Consider the following 21,378-nt stretch of genomic DNA (forward strand, 5'->3'; position numbering starts at 1 on the left):
TTCCTCCCTCCCTCCTTCCCTCCCTTCCATCTTCCTTCCCTCCCTCCCTTCCTCCTTCCTTCCTTCCCCCCTTCCCTCCTTTCCTTCTTCCCTCCTTCCCCCCTCTCTCTCCTTTTTCTAAGTCTCTTTTGTTGTTTCCTTTCTGTCTCTTTCTCATTTCAACTCAAATGTCTCTTCCTCAAGATGTTCCCTGACTGCCACATGCAAAGTCTCATCTTCCCTGATAGTCTCTTCCACGTCACTTTATTTAAATTTTCACAGCATGGATCACTTTCAGAAATCGCCATGTTGATATATGGTGTTCTTGGTATATTCTCACCCAAAACAGTTTAAGACCCATGAGACAAGTGACTGCATATCAGATTTTGATTCACTTCTGTTTTGTGTCCTCTTGCCTAGCAGAACGCTTGACTCAGAGCAGAAATTCAATTAATATAGAACCAATCAATTAATTAGCAAATGACTGGGGTGAGTTCTATCTTGAAGTGATGTTTTTCATCATCTTCTATTTTTTATTTGTCAACATTTCTTTTTGTAAAACACATTCATTATTTAGAACAGTTTTAGATACATGAGAAGATAGTACAGAGAGTTTCCATATACCCTGCACTCAGTTTCACCTGTTGCTAACATCCTACATTAGTATGGTACATTTGTCACAGTACTGAACCATATTAATACATTCTTATTAAGGGCCATATTTTATTCATGTTTTTCTGGTTTTTACCTAATTTCTTTTTTCTGTTTTGGGATCCCATACAGGATACTACATTATATTTAGTTGTCATGTCTCCTTTGGCTCTTCTAGGCTGGGACAGTTTCTCAGACTTTGTTTTTAATGATCTTGACAATTTTGAAGAGTACTGGTCAGTCATTTTGTAGAAAGGTTCTTCTGTTGAAATTTTTCTAATGTTTTTCTCATGATTATACTGGGGTTTTAAATAAAAAGACAAAAAAGCTTAATAAGAAAAAAATGAACAAATATATAAAAAAGCATGCCACAGAATAGTCCTTATAAAAATGTATGTAAGGCTCTTCATACTGGAAAAGATTCTCAGGAATGCTAGAAATTAGGAAAACACAAACTTTATACTACAAGGAAATACCTGCATCAATCAAGCGCAGTTATCAAAACAACTGAAATCCTACTGTTCTGTTGAGGATGTGGAAAAATGGTAGTTGTCAGGCTTTACTAGTATATGTTTTACTATTATATGAATGACTAGAATATTTTTGGAAAGTATTTTTTTAATCTGCTACAATTAAAAGTATACATACTCTTGTAACTAAAAGTATAAACATTCTTGTATTTTTTTTGCTGTGAAATACTAATGCACATACAGAAGACTATAGGAACATAAATGTAATGATTAATAAATTATTATAAAGCAAATATTTGTGTATTTAGTTGGTGAAGAAATAAATCATTTTCAGAAAACCTTTTTTTAATCCTTTCAAATAAAGAAGTCCTAGTGCTGTCTTCAGCAACATATAAACCAATTAAAAAATTTTTCTTTCCCTGCTTTTTCTACTCTCCTAAATTTTCTTTTTCTTTACAGGTTTATGCTTTATATAAATGTAAATTATCGTGTATATTCTTTTGTGTCTGGATCAACTGTATGCTTGTAAGATGATCTATATTGTACGTATAGCTGCTGTTTGTTTATTTTTATTTCCTTGACATTGAATACTTATCTTTGGGTCTTCAAGCTCAACTGGACAGAGTAATATGGTTATTAGAGACCACACTAACCACTGACCTCACTTAGCAGGATACCGCACAGGGAACAGCATGCCAGCACACCAGCAACTGTTTACCTTCTGAGAGAGTTCTCCATAGAACAGAAATGAGAGCTAGTCTTCTATAGCTACTCCAAAGGTCTGTGTGTGAAAGAATATGAGACTTAGAAAGCTGAGTGTAATAGATACATAACCTTGGAATCCTTTGTCCCAAAGTTGAATCAATTACTTTAAGAAGTAATTGGATTTATGCATTCCTGTAAAGAACGTGTGCTTAGGGAAGCCCAAAGTGTCTCCTAAGAAGGTATTTGTAGTTTATTCACAATCCAGATGTAATGTGTCAATCAGGAGTCTTCTTTTTTTTTTTTTTCTTTTTTACCATAAGCAGTGGTCCCAGTAACACAGCTGACATCCACTTTTGCTATAATTTTAGGGGAATGGAATTAGAAAAAAAACCCAAGCTCAAATTTATGTATTATAAAAAAAAAGAATATTTTGTTTCATCCTTTATTCACAGACAGACCACATTTTTTGGTCCACAATATAGAATGTTGGTTTGATTCCATATTTCATCCTTTATGAAAAATGTTGCTGTGACTTTTCTTATTCACGTTCCCTGGTACACAGGACATATTTCTATTGAATATATAGATATATAATTGTGATATTGCTAAGTCAGTGGGTATGTCTGTCTTGAATCTTAGTAGAAAACACACAACTGTTTTCCAGTTGGTGGTTTTACCAATTTACAAAGCCACAGCTGTTTGTGAGAGTTTCTGTTACTCCATATCCTCTTCAATTTCCAGTATTGCCATTCTTTTAAGTGTTAACCCTTCTGGTGAATGTGAAGTAGCATCTAATTTTGATTTTAATTTGGATTTCCCTATTTATTATGTTGATGATTGTTTCCATATTTATTGGCCACTTGGATTTCTTCCTTTGTGAGTTACCTGTTTAAATATCTTCTCCATGTTTCTATTTATTGGGAGTTCTTTATATATTCTGTATGTGAGCCCTTTGTCAATTACATGTTGAAAAAATGTTCTACTACTTAAAATTTTGCCTTTTCATTCTCTTATGCTTTCTAATTTATTTTTTGGAAGACACAGTCTTATAGTAAGAAAATAATCATATGTATAAATGTATTTATAAGCAGAGGTGGTAACCAAAATATTTAACTATAGATATAGTGCAAGGGTTGATAAACCAGATTAGTGTGCCCCTGTTGAATGTCAGGTCAGTGTATGAGGGTGTTCTTATAATTATTATTATTATTACTGCATTGGTTAGCACAACCAACATTTTATAGGAAGTAATGTGAAATGTCAATCAATAAGGAGTTATTGCATTTGCTGGAGTATATCCATTTTCTGCATATTAAGATCAGTTTAACTTTAGGAGGTGAATGTTAGAATCTGGAAGGATGAAATATCAAAAATATAATTCTGGGAAATAAATTAAATAAAATTCTTTAAATGATATTTATTTGTATTTTAAAAGGGGTATTTATTTGTGAAACACATAAAAACATGACAAAAAACTTCACTGGCCACTTTACACTATAAAATAAGTGATAATAACATACCTATTTTTGCAAACATAAAGAGGTATATTAATGACCATTGCACAGGTATAACAGTGATAAGCAATAAACCACATTTATAAAGAATTGGACAAAAGGAAATGTGTAAGTATATATTGCTATGGTTGGTAACTGTGTGCACCCAAATTTTTAACTGTCGTCATCTGATATACTTTGATGAACAACCTAAGCCTTGACAAGTTTGAGCACAAACTGTGATGGGTCACTACCACATCCGCAGTTACCTAAAATAACTGAGATCTCGAGAAATTTTATGTTTTACAAATGCAGCTGTACAAAAAGGACATCACTTCATTCACTGACGACGTTTCAGCTTTTTTTGTACACATACAATGCTTGCACACAAAGTCAATATTGTGATAATGCACTTTTGTGTAGACAGATTTGCAAAAAAATGCATAAAATGAAGTAGAACTCTCTGGAAGTCTCTATACAACTTTTAACTCCAGTATACCATGGTAAAATATTTTTTTTTAATGCTGCTAATTTAAAATAGTTGAAAAACAACAACAAAAAGAAAAAAGAAGAAAAAAAACAAAACCTTTCACATCTCTGTTGGCCATCTGTATGTGTTCTTTTGGGAAATTTCAATTCAGATCCTTTTTGTACATTTTTAATCAGGTCATTTCTTTTTGGCTACTGATTTATTTCAGTTTCTTGTAAATTTGTTTTACATCCATTTTCTTGAGAATTTTAATCATGATGGAAGTTAAACTTTGGCAAATGCTTTTTCTCTGTTGAGGTGACTTTTTTTGGTAATATGGTATATTACACTGATTTATTTTTGTATGTTGAATCATCCTTGTACTACAGGGATAAATCTCACATTGTCATGATGTATAATTGTTGTAATTTGTTGTTATATTTGCTTTGCTGGTATTTTATTTATGATTTTTGCATTTATGTTCACTAGGGATATTGGCCTATAGTTTTATTTTCTTGTAGTGTCTTTGTGTAGTTTGAGTATCAAGTTGATGCTGGCTTCATAAAGTGTGTTTGGAAGTGTTCCCTCTTGTATTTTTTGCAAGAATTTCTGAGTTGGTAGTAATTCATCTTTGAATGTTTGGTTTAATTCCACCGTGAAACCACCCGGTCCTGGGCTTTTCTTTGTTGGAAGGTTTTTCATTACTAGTCTAATCTTGTTTTTCTATTCTTGTGTTTAGCCTTTCTATTTCATCTTGATTCAGTTTTGCTAGCTTATATTTCTAGGAATTTATTAATTTCTTCTAGGTCATCCAATTTCTTGGTACATAACTGTTCATAATAGTCTTTTATGGTCCTTTTATTTTTGAGGCATCTGTTGTAATGTTTTCACTTGCATTTCTGATTTTATTTATTTGACTTCTTTTTTTAACTTATTCTAGCTAATGGTTTTTCTAGTTTTGATGATTTCTAGTTTTTTATTGTTTATTTATTCCTACTCATATTTATTATTTCCTTCTTTCTGCAAACTATAGGATTATTCTTTTTGTAGTTCCTTGAGGTATAAAGTTAAGCTGTTTTTTTTGTTTTTTGTTTTTTGTTTTTTGTTTTTTCAGATATTTCTTCATTTACTGTGAGTATTCATTGTTCTAAGTTTTCCTCTTAGTACTGCTTTTGCTGCATCCCAGAAGTTTTGGTAAAATGTGTATATAAGTTGGTTGGTTTGTGAGCACTGAGAAAATTATGTGAAGATAGACACTAAGTCATTAATCTTGGCTGTTAATCTTGACAGTTCGAACTAGAGGCAGCAGTGTTGGGAAGCAATCTATTAACAGTTTTATCATGCGTCTCTGAATGTTTGGCCTATTAAAAACAGCACTGTTATCTTTGTATTTTTAAAAGTGTAATTCCTAATGAAATTACACAAAATTAAATGGATGAAGGGCTATCTTTCTTAACTTCCGGACTCTACATACAGATGAGAAGATTAAAGCTATTTTGGACACTTTATGTAGAGTAGGTTCACATAGGTCAAAAATATGTTACCCCAGATGACTATTGAGAAACAATTTTCAGCCAACATTCACCAAATATCTTTAAAAGCAAGAATGGAATGAAAATCAGGAAATCAAAGATGAGTTACTTATTTCAAAACGCCCAATTATCACAGACTTTGTGTGTTCGAACACATTAACTCTTCCTCTGTTGTACTGTAGGCTCCATTACGGCTGGATTGTCTATTTTGCTACTGCAGTGCAAAACTTAGTGCCTGATATATAGAAAACAGTTAATAAATTCTTAGTAAATGAGTTAATTAATAAATGTTCATTTTAAGATTGGCAATTTACTGCCCATTTGAAAAATAGCAGTTAAAGAGTTGATTATTTCATTAATTTCTCTGTTCTGGGATATCTTATAGTTTATTCCAGTTTATAGAACATCTTATCATTACCTCTGCTCAGCCTGTGATCATGTAGCACTATTATTACTTTTTTAGTACATCTGTCTCTCCAGCAGGACTGTGAGTCACTCAGGGACAAAATCTGATTTCTATTCTTTTTTTCTTTATCCCACAGAGCAACAAATTCAGTATATTCTATTTCAGTAAATACAGTAATTTAAAATTTTTTTAGATTATTCTTTCTAATAGCATGACTCCAACAATAATTTTACTTCACAAAAACACAGTTCATTGATTCTGCTGTTCACTATTCCTTTGATATTACTATGATTCCATGCCCATCTTGTTATAATCACTTCAGTTATTCTCTTGCATACACCTTCAACTTAATTTATCCTGCTTCTCTTTGAAATTCGCACATACTCTCTCTACATTTTCCCTATGGGATCCTTTTAATTCATAAGACTTTAAATTCCATATATGTGCTGATGACTTGAATATTGATTTATCTTGTCTGAATTTTTCTCTGAAATTCAAACTCATATTTACAACTGCTTACACTCCATCTCCACTTGATGGCCATGGTCATCTCAAACATAGCTTGTCCAATACTAAAATTATTCTTTATCTTCACTCCACATCTTCTCCTCTTAACAGTGTTCCCCATCTTAGTAAACAGCAATTCTGTCCTTCCAGTTACTCAGTTGAATCACGACTTCTTTTTTTCTCTCACGCCTAATTTCTAATTCATTGGCCAGTCTGGTTGGAGTTAAAGGCAAAACATGTCGATTTTCCAAACTCTTCTCCTTATTTATATTCTATAATCTTGATCCAAGCCACCATTGCCTCTCACCTAACTACATGTAAGCTCCCCCTTTTGCTACATCCTGCCTTCTTCCACTCCAATTCTCAATATAGCATTGAAGCAATTCTGTGGAAACTCAAGTTAAATTATGCCACATCTCTTCTCAAACCCTACAGTAGCCTCCCATCTCATGTAGTTAATATGGCTGCTTGATATCTCTTTGACCTTACTTCATACTTACACTTCTTTCTTCCCTTGCTTACTCAAATCCAACCATGTTTGGGCTGATTCCACTTACATAGAGGGAGTAAAAGTTCAGCTTAAATGAATCAATGCTGATTTATGTGAGGAGATAAATCAGTCTTCAACATAATTGAAGCTGTGCTGGATTTTATCTGAAGAAGACTTACACCAACAAGACTTATAGCAGTCATCTCAGAAACTTTTTCTCAGGGGCCACAAAGGTCTTTGACAATGAAAATTATGTTTCTTTTTTTTTTTTTTTTTTTTTTTTCCTTTTTTTTTTATTGCATTTTAGGTTTTGGGGTACATGTGATGAACATGCAAGATTGTTGCATAGGTACACACATGGCAGTGTGCTTTGCTGCCTTCCGTCCCCTCACCTGTATCTGTCATTTCTCCCCATGCTATCTCTTCCCACCTCCCCACCCCCCGCCCCTCCCCCATTTCCCCCCCAACAGACCCCAGTGTGTAGTGCTCCCCTCCCTGTGTCCATGTGTTCTCATTGTTCAACACCCGCCTATGAGCGAGAATATACGGTGTTTGATTTTCTGCTCTTGTGTCAGTTTGCTGAGAATGATGGTTTCCAGGTTCATCCATGTCCCTATAAAGGACGTGAACTCATCGTTTTTGATGGCTGCATAATATTCCATGGTGTATATGTACCACATTTTCCCTATCCAGTCTATCATCGTTGGGCATTTGGGTTGGTTCCAGGTCTTTGCTATTGTAAACAGTGCTGCAATGAACATTCGTGTGCACGTGTCCTTGTAGTAGAATGATTTATAATCCTTTGGATATATACCCAGTAATGGGATTGCTGGGTCAAATGGGATTTCTATTTTTAGGTCCTTGAGGAATCGCCACACTGTCTTCCACAATGGTTGAATTAATTTACATTCCCACCAACAGTGTAAAAGCGTTCCTATTTCTCCACATCCTCTCCAGCATCTGTTGTTTCCCGATTTTTTAATGATCGCCATTCTAACTGGTGTGAGATGGTATCTCAATGTGGTTTTGATTTGCATTTCTCTGATGACCAGTGATGATGAGCATTTTTTCATATGTTTGTTGGCCTCCTGTGTGTCTTCTTTTGTAAAGTATCTGTTCATATCCTTTGCCCATTTTTGAATGGGCTTGTTTGTTTTTTTCTTGTAGATCTGCTTTAGTTCTTTGTAAATTCTGGATATCAGCCCCTTGTCAGATGGGTAGACTGCAAAAATTTTTTCCCATTCTGTTGGTTGCCGATTCACTCTACTGACTGTTTCTTTTGCCGTGAAGAAGCTGTGGAGTTTGATTAGGTCCCATTTGTCTATTTTGGCTTTTGTTGCCATTGCTTTTGGCGTTTTGGTCATGAAGTCCTTGCCTACACCTATGTCCTGAATGGTTTTGCCTAGATTTTCTTCTAAGGTTTTTATGGTATTAGGTCTGATGTTTAAGTCTTTAATCCATCTGGAGTTAATTTTGGTGTAAGGTGTCAGGAAGGGGTCCTGTTTCTGCTTTCTGCACATGGCTAGCCAGTTTTCCCAACACCATTTATTAAACAGGGAATCCTTTCCCCATTGCTTGTTTTTGTCAGGTTTGTCGAAGATCAGATGGTTGTGGGTATGTTGTATTTCCTGTGAGGCCTCTGTTCTGTTCCATTGGTCTATATCTCTGTTTTGGTACCAGTACCATGCTGTTTTGATTACTGTAGCCTTGTAGTATAGTTTGAAGTCCGGTAGTGTGATGCCTCCTGCTTTGTTCTTTTTGCTTAGAATTGACTTGGCTATGCGGGCTCTCTTTTGGTTCCATATGAAGTTTAAGGTGTTTTTTTCCAGTTCTGTGAAGAAGGTCATTGGTAGCTTGATGGGAATAGCATTGAATCTGTAAATTACTTTGGGCAGTATGGCCATTTTCACGATGTTGATTCTTCCTAACCATGAACATGGAATGTTTCTCCATCTGTTTGTATCCTCTCTTATTTCGTTGAGCAATGGCTTGTACTTCTCCTTGAAGAGGTCCTTTACGTTCCTTGTTAGTTGTATTCCTAGGTACTTTATTCTCTTTGTAGCAATTGTGAATGGCAGTTCGTTCTTGATTTGGCTCTCTTGAAGTCTATTACTGGTGTATAGGAATGCTTGTGATTTTTGCACGTTGATTTTGTATCCTGAGACTTTGCTGAAGTTGTTTATCAGTTTCAGGAGATTTTGGGCTGAGATGATGGGGTCTTCCAGATATACAATCATGTCATCTGCAAATAGAGACAATTTTATTTCCTCCTTTCCAAATTGGATACCCTTTATTTCTTTTTCTTGCCTAATTGCTCTGGCTAGAACTTCCAGTACTATATTGAATAGGAGTGGTGAGAGAGGGCATCCTTGTCTAGTGCCAGATTTCAAAGGGAATGCTTCCAGTTTTTGCCCATTCAGTATGATATTGGCTGTTGGTTTGTCGTAAATAGCTTTTATTGTTTTGAGATACGTTCCGTCAATACCTAGTTTATTGAGGGTTTTTAGCATAAAGGGTTGTTGAATTTTGTCAAAAGCCTTCTCTGCATCAATCGAGATAATCATGTGGTTTTTGTCTTTGGTTCTGTTTATGTGGTGAATTACATTTATGGACTTGCGTATGTTGAACCAGCCTTGCATCCCCGGGATGAATCCTACTTGATCATGGTGGATGAGCTTTTTGATATGCTGTTGCAATCGGTTTGCCAGTATTTTATTGAAGATTTTTGCATCTATGTTCATCATGGATATTGGCCTGAAATTTTCTTTTCTTGTTGAGTCTCTGCCGGGTTTTGGTATCAGGATGATGTTTGTCTCGTAAAATGATTTGGGAAGGATTCCCTCTTTTTGGATTGTCTGGCATAGTTTCAGAAGGAATGGTATCAGCTCCTCCTTGTATGTCTGGTAGAATTCAGCTGTGAACCCATCTGGACCTGGGCTTTTTTTGGGTGGTAGGCTCTTTATTGCTGCCTCGACTTCAGACCATGTTATTGGTCTATTCAGGGTTTCGGCTTCTTCCAGGTTTAGGCTTGGGAGGTTGCAGGTGTCCAGGAATTTATCCATTTCTTCCAGGTTTACTAGTTTATGTGCATAGAGTTGTTTGTAATAATCTCTGATGATGGTTTGGATTTCTGTGGAATCTGTGGTGATATCCCCTTTATCGTTTTTTATTGCATCAATTTGGTTATTCTCTCTTTTCTTTTTTATTAATCTGGCTAGTGGTCTGTCTATTTTGTTGATCTTTTCAAAAAACCAGCTCCTGGATTTATGGATTTTTTGAAGAGTTTTTTGTGTCTCTATTTCCTTCAGTTCTGCTCTGATCTTAGTTATTTCCTGTCTTCTGCTAGGTTTTGAGTTTTTTTGATCTTGCTCCTCTAGCTCTTTCAATTTTGATGATAGGGTGTCAATTTTCGATCTCTCCTTTCTTCTCATGTGGGCACTCATTGCTATATATTTTCCTCTAGAGACTGCTTTAAATGTGTCCCAGAGATTCTGGTATGTTGTGTCTTCGTTCTCATTGGTTTCGAAGAACATCTTTATTTCTGCCTTCATTTCATTGTTTATCCAGTCAACATTCAAGAGCAAGTTGTTCAGTTTCCATGAAGCTGTGCGGTTCTGAGTTAGTTTCTGCATTCTGAGTTCTAACTCGATTGCACTGTGGTCTGAGAGACTGTTTGTTATGATTTCTGTTCTTTTGCATTTGTTGAGGAGTGATTTATTGCCAATTATGTGGTCAATTTTAGAGTAGGTGTGATGTGGTGCTGAGAAGAATGTATATTCTGTGGATTTGGGGTGGAGAGTTCTGTAAATGTCTATTAGGTTTGCTCGTTCCAGGTCTGTGTTCAGGTCCTGGATATCCTTGTTGATTTTCTGTCTGGTTGATCTGTCTAATATTGACAATGGGGTGTTAAAGTCTCCCACTATTATTGTGTGGGAGTCTAAGTCTCTTTGTAAGTCATTAAGAACTTGCCTTATGTATCTGGGTGCTCCTGTATTGGGTGCATATATATTTAGGATCGTTAGCTCTTCTTGTTGCAGTGATCCTTTTACCATTATGTAATGTCCTTCTTTGTCTCTTTTGATCTTTGTTGCTTTAAAGTCTATTTTATCAGAGATGAGAATTGCAACTCCTGCCTTTTTTTGCTCTCCATTTGCTTGGTAGATCTTCCTCCATCCCTTTATTTTGAGCCTTTGTGTATCCTTGCATGTAAGATGGGTTTCCTGGATACAGCACACTGATGGGTTTTGGCTTTTTATCCAATTTGCCAGTCTGTGTCTTTTGATTGGGGCATTTAGTCCATTGACATTTAGGGATAGTATTGTTATGTGTGAATTTGATGCTGTCATTTTGATGCTACCTGGCTGTTTTGTAGGTTAGTTGATGCAGATTCTTGATTGTGTTGCTGCCTTTTTACCATTTGGTGTGTTTTTGGAGTGGCTGGTACTGGTTGTTCCTTTATATGTGTAGAGCCTCTTTCAGGAGTTCTTGTAGAGCAGGTTTGGTGGTGATGAAATCTCTGAGTGCTTGCTTGTTCACAAAGGATTTTATTTTTCCTTCACTTACGAAGCTGAGTTTGGCTGGATAGGAGATTCTGGGTTGAAAGTTCTTTTCTTTAAGGATGTTGAATATTGGCCCCCAGTCTCTTCTGGCTTGTAGGGTTTCTGCTGAGAGATCTGCTGTGAGTCTAATGGGCTTCCCTTTGTGGGTAACCCGACCTTTCTCTCTGGCTGCCCTTAGCATTTTCTCTTTCATTTCAACCCTGGTGAATCTGACGATTATGTGCCTTGGGGTTGCTCTTCTTGAGGAATATCTCTGTGGTGTTCTCTGTATTTCCTGGATTTGAATATTGGTCTGCCTTGCTAGGTTGGGGAAGTTTTCCTGGATAATATCCTGAAGAGTATTTTCCAGCTTGGATTCATTCTCTTCATCACATTCAGGTACACCTATCAGACGTAGATTAGGTCTTTTCACATAGTCCCACATTTCTTGAAGATTTTGTTCATTCCTTTTTGCGCTTTTTTCTCTGTTCTTGTCTTCTCTTTTTATTTCATTGAGTTGGTCTTCGACCTCTGATATCCTTTCTTCTGCTTGGTCAATTCGGCTGTTGAAGCTTGTGCATGCTTCACGAAGTTCTCGTGTTGCGTTTTTCAGCTCCATCAATTCACTTATTCTCCTCTCTATGCTGTCCATTCTCGTCAGCAGTTCGTCCAATCTTTTTTCAAGGTTCCTATTTTCTTTGCGATGGGTTAGAACATGTTCTTTTAGCTCATTGTAGTTTCTTACTACCCATCTTCTGAAGTCTGATTCTGTCATTTCATCACCCTCCTTCTCCATCCGGTCTGGTTCCCTTGCTGGTGAGGAGTTGTGATCACTTTTAGGAGGAGAGGTGTTCTGGTTTCGGGAGTTTTCATCCTTTTTACGCTGGTTTCTACCCATTTTTGTGGGTTTATCCACCTGTTGTCTGTCTCTGTCCCAGGGAGTTGGAGCTTTATGAGTTTCCGTTGCACTACTGCCTTTTTTGATTTTTTTTTTTCAGGTCAGACCCGCCCAGCTAGCAGCACGCCTAGCCTCTGCCTGCCCGCAGGGGCTTTGCTGAACTGCTGTGGGCTCCGCCCAGCTGCCCTGAGCTCTTCCCTGTAGTCCTTCTTATATGGGCGTAGTTAGAACTGTCTGGGCAATGGTGGCCCCGCCTCTGTTATGGCGGACTCTCTCTGTTGTGGCAGGTTGCCTTGGCAACGGCAGCCTGCCTCCGTAGCGGTGGAGAGTCTCAGTAATGGCGGAAGCCCCTCCCCCACGGAGCCGGACCGTCCCGGTTCAGCTGTGCTTGGTTTGAAGGGCTCAACCCAGAGGGTTTCCAATTACTGTTTTTGTTTTCGTTGTTGTTGGGGGTGGAGGGGTGGGACCAACCGAGCCTGATCACCTGGCTCCCTGACTCAGAGTCTTTTCTTTTAAGTTGAACGACCCCGCGTTCCGGTCGCTTGTTGAAAAGGCGCCGGGATCTCCTGTGCTGCGACTCACGGAGTCGGCTCGAACCGCGGCGCCGGCTCCTGGCGGATTTTTTGCCTAGGAATCTCCTGGCCTGGCTCGCTATTTCAGATGAATGGGCAACTCTGCCGTCTCAAGGCTCTGCTCGCCAGCTAAGAGGGCTCCCAGACCAGTGGCTTTTGTACGGAGAACCGCAGCAACAGGGAGTGGTCACAGCAGCCGCGCGGGCGGAATTAGCCCCTCGGGGGCCAAAACAGCCGCACCGGCTGGGACTGCGACGCTGGGGACCCCTCTGCCTGGGTATCTCCTGGTCTGTGGGCAATAAGAGTTCGTCTGGAAATGCGGCGTCCACTCACCCTCTGCACTTTCACTGGGAGCTGAAGTCCTGAGCTGTTCTTAGGCGGCCATCTTGAAAGTCGGATCGGCACCGAGCTTTTAGTTGAAACTATACAGTCTACGAAGCGCCTTCACATATTTTACACCCTGTAATTCCCACAGATGGAACAGGCGTTATCATTCTCATTTTCTTTGAAGAGACTGAGTCTTGAAGTCGTTAACTGAGGCGTCTTGGGTCACACAGTCAGTGGAAAGCCAGCGAAAATTATGTTTCTTAATCTAAGGGTATGACAGAATAAATCCAGGAATTTAACTACTTATGAATTTAACTACTTTTACCGATTTTTTGTGTGAAACATTTTTATTAAGAAAGTAATATTTACTAGAATATAGTTATACATAGCCACTGGAAGTTGATTAATTAAAATTTGGAAATGATAGCTATAATTTTTGAATGTTAATTTTTGAATTTTTTGTTTAGGCCAACATTTTCAGTTACAACAGAATTCATCTTGAGATTCAATCAAACACAAAATTCCAGAGAGAAGAAAGAATTGTTGGAACTAGCTAGAAAAATCATTATCAGATGTAAGGTAATGGCACATCATTTGATTATTCAGCATGTTAACTTCCTTTTCTAGTTGGTACCTGATTACATATTCTAAAGTATTATAAGAAAAATAAGAATACATCTTTATTTAATTATAAGTAGGGATAGGTGGCCAGGCTTGGTGGCTCAAGCCTGTAATCCCAGCACTTTGGGAGGCTGAGGCGGGTGGATCACGAGGTCAAGAGAACGAGACCATCCTGGGCAGCATGGTGAAATCCCGTCTCTACTAAAAATACAAAAAAATTAGCTGGGCATGGTGGCATGTGCCTGTAATCCCAGCTACTCAGGAGGCTGAGGCAGGAGAATTGCCTGAACCCAGGAGGCGGAGGTTGCGGTGAGCCAAGATCGTGCCATTGCACTCCAGCCTGAGTAACAAGAGCAAAACTCCGTCTCAAAAAAAAAAAAAAAGTAGGGATAGGTAAAATATTAATGCAAATTAACCTTAAAGCTTATAACCAAATAATAAAAGCTCCCTGTAAATTTTGTGGGAATGTAATTCTTGATACCCATCCAGGAGCCCATAGCTAAACATTAAGTCTGGCAAATAAATTTTTGATTATGAAAATTCTATTTTTTCTTTAAAAATTTAATTGAGATATTCTGTGTTCCAAAAGGGAAAAAACCCTTTCTAAAAAATTATATACATGAACAAAGTACTCTTTTCTTTCTTTGTCACAAGCTATTCTTCACTTAACTTGTGAAAAATATGTTCTTTAAGAGTATAACATTAATCCCCAAATTTATAAATAGATATCAAAACAGAACAGGAAGTAAAGTAAGTCCTTACTTTGTCTTGTCCACATTGGATTCAATTTAAGTTTTACAGAGAAGTAACATGCATATTTTGCTTTGATATGAATAATTCATTAAATAAAAGCTGCACAAAACTGGTGCATAAATTAAGCCAACTTTTTTGTTCTTGTTTTAGTGGTTATTTTCCAGTTCATGGCTGCCCATATTGAAAAACATTTGATTATTAAAAGAGTATACTTTTGATAAGTGTGTTTGCAGACAGGTGCCAGGAAGTGCATTCATCAATGAGCTTTTCTCCAGTTGACCAAGTGGTCCCTGCAACAGTCCCAGGAGTGGGCATAATAAGGGAAATGGAGTAACCCTGATCATCTTCCTTATGTTCATTAACTTCCGTACATCAACAATGAAGTAGCTATGATTTTCCAGCAAACTAACATCAAACTCACTTCTGTTTTATCAAATTTCTTCAGTGCTTTGCCTTATAAAATAATAAAAGAATGCATTCCCTTGGGGGGAAATGGGACGTAATCACCAGAAAGTAAAAAATAAGAATTATTTTCAGCAAATAGCTAATGATGTTAATCATAATATCAACATTTTCTACATCTTAACACTTATACAATTTGCATAAAATATCTAAAAGTTTGAGTAATAAAACAAAAATATAAAATTGCATACAACTCTGGCCACCAAGCATTAGCTTCATAGAATGACTTTTGGAACACAATTAAGAGGTATAAATAAATAAATAAATAAATAAAAAGATGTACATTTTGATTTGTCTTTTTCATGCTTTCTCATAATAGAGAAAATTGGGTCTCAAAACCTTGGGCTCTGGGAAGCATGTGCATCTTCCTGCTGCGTGGACTGAAGTAATATATCTGGCTCAATGCAAAGGGGAAATCCAAGATGGTATGTACTTTAAATTCCTATTAGGTATCCTAAGTATCTTCTAGACTATCAGTGAAGGCAAAATTTGAGAACTTTAATTTTTAGAAATTGTACAGAAGACAAGAAAAGTTTTCCACTACCTATTGAAATACATTTTATTATGAAAATTCATTTTATAATATTGAATTTATGAATTTAACTACTTAGCTTTTTAGTTACAAAATTGTTTTAAAAACTATTACTCAGCATAGCTTTTATTACTTTTTTGCCAAAATTAGCAACTAATTAAAAAGTAATATAAAATGTCATTAATGAATTCCAATTACAATAGGCACTAGACTTTAGAGAAAGTTGTTTCTGCATTTTATAATTCTTTCTTATAATACATTAATCAAGTGACCATTTGCTTTCCACTTATTTTAAATAGCAAGCTTTACTCATTACCTTTTAATTTCTCACTCTTCATTTATGCCTCCTTTTAAACATCCTCTAACTGATCTAAAAAGAAAATTAAACATTATTTTTAAGGGAATAAAATTCCTTCTACCACTATCGTTAAGTTGTATATATATACCTTTTAAAATACTTTTAGAATGTTAACCACATGAGGTCAGAGAGAATTTCCCCATGTAAATTAAGTTTTGTGGTGCTATCTAGGAGTTTTCAAGCAATAGGAAGAGTAAGAAGTATTTATATTTAACTTGCCTTTATGGTCCTTCATCACAGAGTGCCATCCACAGCCTGACCTCTATTAAGAATTTAAATGATATTGAGGTAAACAGTCTTGGTTTACCAGCAAAAAGAGGCTGTTTGCTCTTCATTGACAATTAACTTTCAGTTTTGTTTAGACATCCTGCAGTCATGTGATTTAGGAGGACTGGCTCTTGCCCAATCCGAGGTGGGTGAACCATGGATGGTCTAAATCAGGGGTCCCAAAACCATGGACCACGAACTGGTACCAGTCTGTGACCTGTTAGGAACTGGGCTGCACAGCAGGCTGCGAGTAACCAGGGATTGAGCATTACTGCCTAAGCTCCACCTCCTGTCGGATCAGCAGTGGCACTGGATTCTCCTGTATAGGATTGTGAAGCCTCTGGTGAACTGCACATGTGAGGGATCTAGACTGCGTGATCCTTATGAGATAAAACCAGTCCCTGTTGCCAAAAAGGTTGGGGACTGCTGGTCTAAATCAATTATGGCAATTCCTTTTCACTTGCCAGTGATTTGATAGGGGTAGTCACATGATCTGGTCCTGAGCAAAGAGATATAAAGACAGCTCTATTTGCCGTACTTTTTATTGACTTGCTTTTGAAAAAGACCTGCCTGGGAAAAAAGAATTTCTTTCCTCCCTATACCCTTGTTTGTTCCTGTCTAGTTTGCTTGGTAAGAACATGATGCCTGGAGCTTGTGCAGTCATCACAGTCCTCATGCACATGAGGGGGAACTAGAAGATGAAAGAAATGTGGATATAGAGGGCAGCTATATTAGCTGCCCTGGAACCTTTTCAATTCTAATCTTGTGAAATAATAAAACTCCTTATTTTAAAGACATTTTTGTAGAGTTTTCTATTACAGCAAAAACATTTTAATGCATTCACGTATTGAACTCTAAATAATACTCAATATAACTTCTTTTTACTCTCTTCACAACTAAAATAACTGAATGGGTGTTTTACCTGTATTCTTTTCTGCTCCTTATTCTATAGTCCACCCTCCACTCAAACAGCTTCTGATTACACTCAAATGAGCCTCAACTCCATATCATGGCCTACAAGGCTCTGCGTGAGCTGGCTCCTAGATACCCACCTGCTTACTCGTTATGTTCAGCTGTACTGACCTCCTACCTGTCCCTTGAGGATGTCTGGGTTCTTCTTTCCTCACATCCTTATGTTTGCTGTTCATTCTTATATATTTACATGGAAGCTTCTCAAAACATTTATAATGACATGAGAAGCTAATTTCTCTAAGCTCTTAGCTCTATATTCTTTCTTTAGCTCCACAGGGCAGCCCTATTTCATCTACCTTGATTGTCTAGTCTTCTGCTCTTCCCTTTTTATCTTTAGCACTACTTTTCGTCATCCAGTTCTGTCCTATTTCTTCACCATGATGTATGTGGCCTGGTGATTTGTTTGGTGTTGGGCTTGTATAGTGTTGGATCTATAGTAGCTGAGCCCCATTGCACATTTCTTCCTTTCTCTAGCCTCATGACCTTGGTGGCTTGTTTCAGTTGCTTCATGCCATGAAGTTGAACTTCCTACAGGGCATCTTAGGGTTCCAAAGCTACTATCTTGAGCGAGAGAGAAAGAGAGAGAGAGAGATCGATCCAGGTGGAAGCAGTGTTGCCTTTTCTGATTTAGTCTTAGTAGTCACACAGGGTCATTTCTGCCACATTCTATTGGTTGAAGCTGTCACCGGACCTGCTCAAGTTTAAGAAGGGCATATGGATATAACCTCTTGATGAGAAAGGTGTCAAAGAATTTGTAAATGTGTTTTTAAACTGCAATTTCCTTTGCAATGACAGGAAATAATTGCAGAAATTAATTAAAGCATTTAGAAAAACAGGATGATTTTTAAATGCTACACTTTCTACTTTTTTAATATTTCAGAAGCTTTAAATATGCTTTATGCTTCCCTGGACCATGCTCCCTTTGATTATGATCATCTGCCTGCCCTATTTTTTGTTGCGGAATCGGTTTTATACAGACTCTGTTGTGATGCATCCCTTCAGACATATTTATATTCAGTTGAACTAAAGCTAGCAAAGGTATGTTTTGAAAAACTTCTTACTGTTTTTAAATATTACACATAGTACATGTAACAAAATGACATCTGTTTCAGGATCAAAACAGAGCATTTAGTTTTATTATAGAATATTCTTTTGTTTAATAGTTTAATCTTCTCTAATTGTGAATAGTACATTATTAGTGCTTAATATCCAAATGGAGATAGTTTGAGAAAATATAATTTCACAAACTACGTAAGAAAATAACATTTCATAAAAATCAATATACTTAACTGTTTTTCTAAGTATATATAGAGTTTCTCTTTTCTATTTTATGGATATTTAAATGCCACATCCTTTGCCATTTAAAAATGCTGACAAATAACCTTAAATAATGGCCCAATTTGGGAAGCTTAATTGTTCTTTTAATATTCTATGTCACTTTAGATCTATAAAATGAGAAATTTCAAGTAACTCCTATTTTACAAGGTTTTTGAGATCATATGGTTTCATTCTCAGTGATGATTATGGTTGACTGCCACAAAATACATTATTAGTCAAATAAATTTAGTTTAATAGTTTTACTGCAAAGAAAGAAAAGACAGGCTAACAGTATTTCTTTAAGATGGTTCTCTCTCTATATATATGTACATATATATACAAACATATATGAATGAATGAAACAAATGAAATTGATTAGTGGAAATGTTTTTAAATTAAATTTTGATTATTAACTGTTAGAAATCAAGCATGAGAGAACATTGGTGAATCGGTCCATCAGTTGAACATTTTGGGGAGACAATCACATTTCAGTCATTATAAATCAAACCTAGATGCTCTCTGACACTTTTGGGAGTAAGACTTGTGGAGACCAGGCAAAAGCAGATACAGAGAGCACATAGTAGAAATTGACCATGCAAAAAACTGAGCTTTGTAGAGAATAGTCAAAATATTACCAATAACTCTCTTGGGATGGTGAGATTATGATATATTTTTTCTGTATTTCCAAAACTGTCCACTAAAAATGTGTATTTATATTTATAATAAAAGCAACCTGTAAGTAAAAATAAAATATATAAAATATAAAAATTTAAATATACATATTTATAATGAAAAAAGAAATGTAATAAAAGTTTTGAAATGGAATAGAAAAACTCAGAGCAAGTCTGAGTTTTACCGCCTTTCTTTCTTATCTCCTTTAGTGACCTTTCTCCATTTCTTGTCTTCTGTGCTTCTGTATTTCTGCTAGCAAGAACAATAGCTATAAAATATAGTTTTATCCATTGAGCATATTGCTTATACTTTGCACATGCCCTGTCATTTTATTGTTAAAAGATTTCTGTGTTTTCTTATCTGCAAAGCCAGACAATTTGTACCAGTTCTTACAGCAGCTGCAAACACTTAAACATCACTTAACTATGTGTCTTACACAAAGATAAATGCTTTAAATGTATTAGACACATTAACTTATTTTTTTGAGGATTATTCATGATTTCACATATTCCACATCTGTCACTGTAGCATAGAGAGTTTTAAGTGACTTCTTAAAAGTCATAGCAGAGAGGGTTTTGAAACGCTTTGTGGCTCCAGAGTCCAGTGGACTCTCAGCTATGATGCTACACATCTATCTTGGTTCTCAGGTTTACTAATTTTTACTTAATTTTTTAATTTATATATATATATATATAATATTTTAAATATTTGTGAGGTACATGTTAGTGTTTGTCATATGACTAGCATGTATAATGATAAAGTTAGAATATTTAGAGTATACATCACCTTGAGTATTTCTTGTTTGTATTTGTCATTTCAACTCTTCTCCTCTATTACTTAGAAATATACAAAGCATTGTTGGTAAGTATAGTCACCCATTTCTGCTATCAAACATTCTAGTTAATATTATATTTGTACCCATTAACCAACTTCTCTTCCCCTCCCACTCACTCACCCTTTTCAGTCTCTGATGTCTATAATATTCTATTCTCTTTTTCCATGAAATCAAATCTTTTAGTTTCCACATATGAATGAGAACATGTATTTGTATTTCTGTGCCTAGTTTATTTCACTTAACATAATGACTCCCAGTTCCATCCATATTGCTGCAAATGACATTTCATTATTTTCATGACAATATTGTATTGTATTGTGCATATACACCACATTTTCTTTATCTAATCTACCCATTAATGGACACTTAGATTAGTTCCATGTCTTTAAACTTGTGAAGAATGCTCCAATAAACATGAGAGTACAAGTATTCCTGTAATACATGGATTTGTTTTATCTTCCTAAGAGATAAATGCCTGCAGTGAAATTGCTGGATAATATAATAGTTCTATTTTTAGTTTCTTGGGAAATCTCAACACCGTTTTCCACAGTGGCTGTACTAACTTACATTCCAGCCTATAGCATATGAGTCCTCTTTTCTCTGCATCTTTGCTAGCATTTTTTTTCTTTTTAATAATAGCCATTCTAACTGGAGTAAAATAATTCTTCATTGTAGTTTTGACTTGCATTTTCCTGATGATTAGTGATTTGAACATTTTTCACCTATCTGTTGGGCCTTTTGTATGTCTTCTTTTGATAATATCTATTTATGTCTTTTGCCTATTTTTAATGATATTATTTGGTTTTGTGCTTTTTGTTTCATTGGATTTTTTTCTTTTTACTATTGAGTTGAGTTCCTTGTATATTAAATATATTAGTCACTGTTTGAAAATATTTTCTTCAGTTCTACAGGTTGTCTCTTCACTCTGTTTATTGTTTACTGTGCAGAGCTTTTTTGTTTAATATAGTCTCATTTGCTTATTTTTGTTTTTGTTGCCTGTGATTTTGAGGTATTAGTCATATAATCTTTACCCAAGATTTTTGTCCTGAAGGTGTCTTCCTATATCTTCTAGCAGTTTTATAGTTTCATGTCTTATGTTTATGTCTTTAATTCATTTTGAAATGAATTTTGAAATGGTGAGAGATTTGCAGTTTCATTCTTCTGCATATGGATATCTTATTTTCCAAGCATCATTTATGAAAAGGGTGTTTTTAACCCAATGTTTGGTTTTGGTTGCTTTGTTGAAGATTGGTTAGCTATAAATATGTGAATTTATTTCTGGGTTCTCTATTCTGTTCCACTATTTGCTTTGTCTATTTTTATAACAATATCATGATTTTTTAGTTACTATAGTCTTATAGTATGTTTTGAAGTCCAGTAGTGTGATGCCTCCAGCTTTGCTCTTTTTGTTCAGGATTACTTGGGTTATTTTGCCTCTTCTTTGGTTTCATAAAAATTTTATAATTGTTTTTCTATTTTTGTAAAAAATGTCCTTGGTATTTTGATAGGAATTGCATTAAATCTGTATTTTGCTTCAAGCAGTCTTTTCAGC

At 35.9% G+C, this 21,378-nt stretch overlaps 1 protein-coding gene across 4 annotated transcripts in view; it reads left to right on the top strand.

Moving 5' to 3' along the window:
- The window catches only part of TMEM232 (transmembrane protein 232), a 342,108-nt gene that overhangs the window by 75,694 nt on the left and 245,036 nt on the right, over window positions 1-21,378 (top strand). For all 4 annotated transcript variants that reach the window (XM_074382794.1, XM_074382800.1, XM_074382803.1 and 1 more), the window contains 3 exons: window positions 13,505-13,616; window positions 15,193-15,298; window positions 17,883-18,040. In XM_074382794.1, coding sequence (XP_074238895.1) covers window positions 13,505-13,616; window positions 15,193-15,298; window positions 17,883-18,040 — 376 coding nt within the window. The remainder of the gene's footprint in view (window positions 1-13,504; window positions 13,617-15,192; window positions 15,299-17,882; window positions 18,041-21,378) is intronic.

This window comes from Saimiri boliviensis, chromosome 1 (assembly GCF_048565385.1).
Source record: "Saimiri boliviensis isolate mSaiBol1 chromosome 1, mSaiBol1.pri, whole genome shotgun sequence".
Taxonomy (NCBI): domain Eukaryota; kingdom Metazoa; phylum Chordata; class Mammalia; order Primates; family Cebidae; genus Saimiri; species Saimiri boliviensis.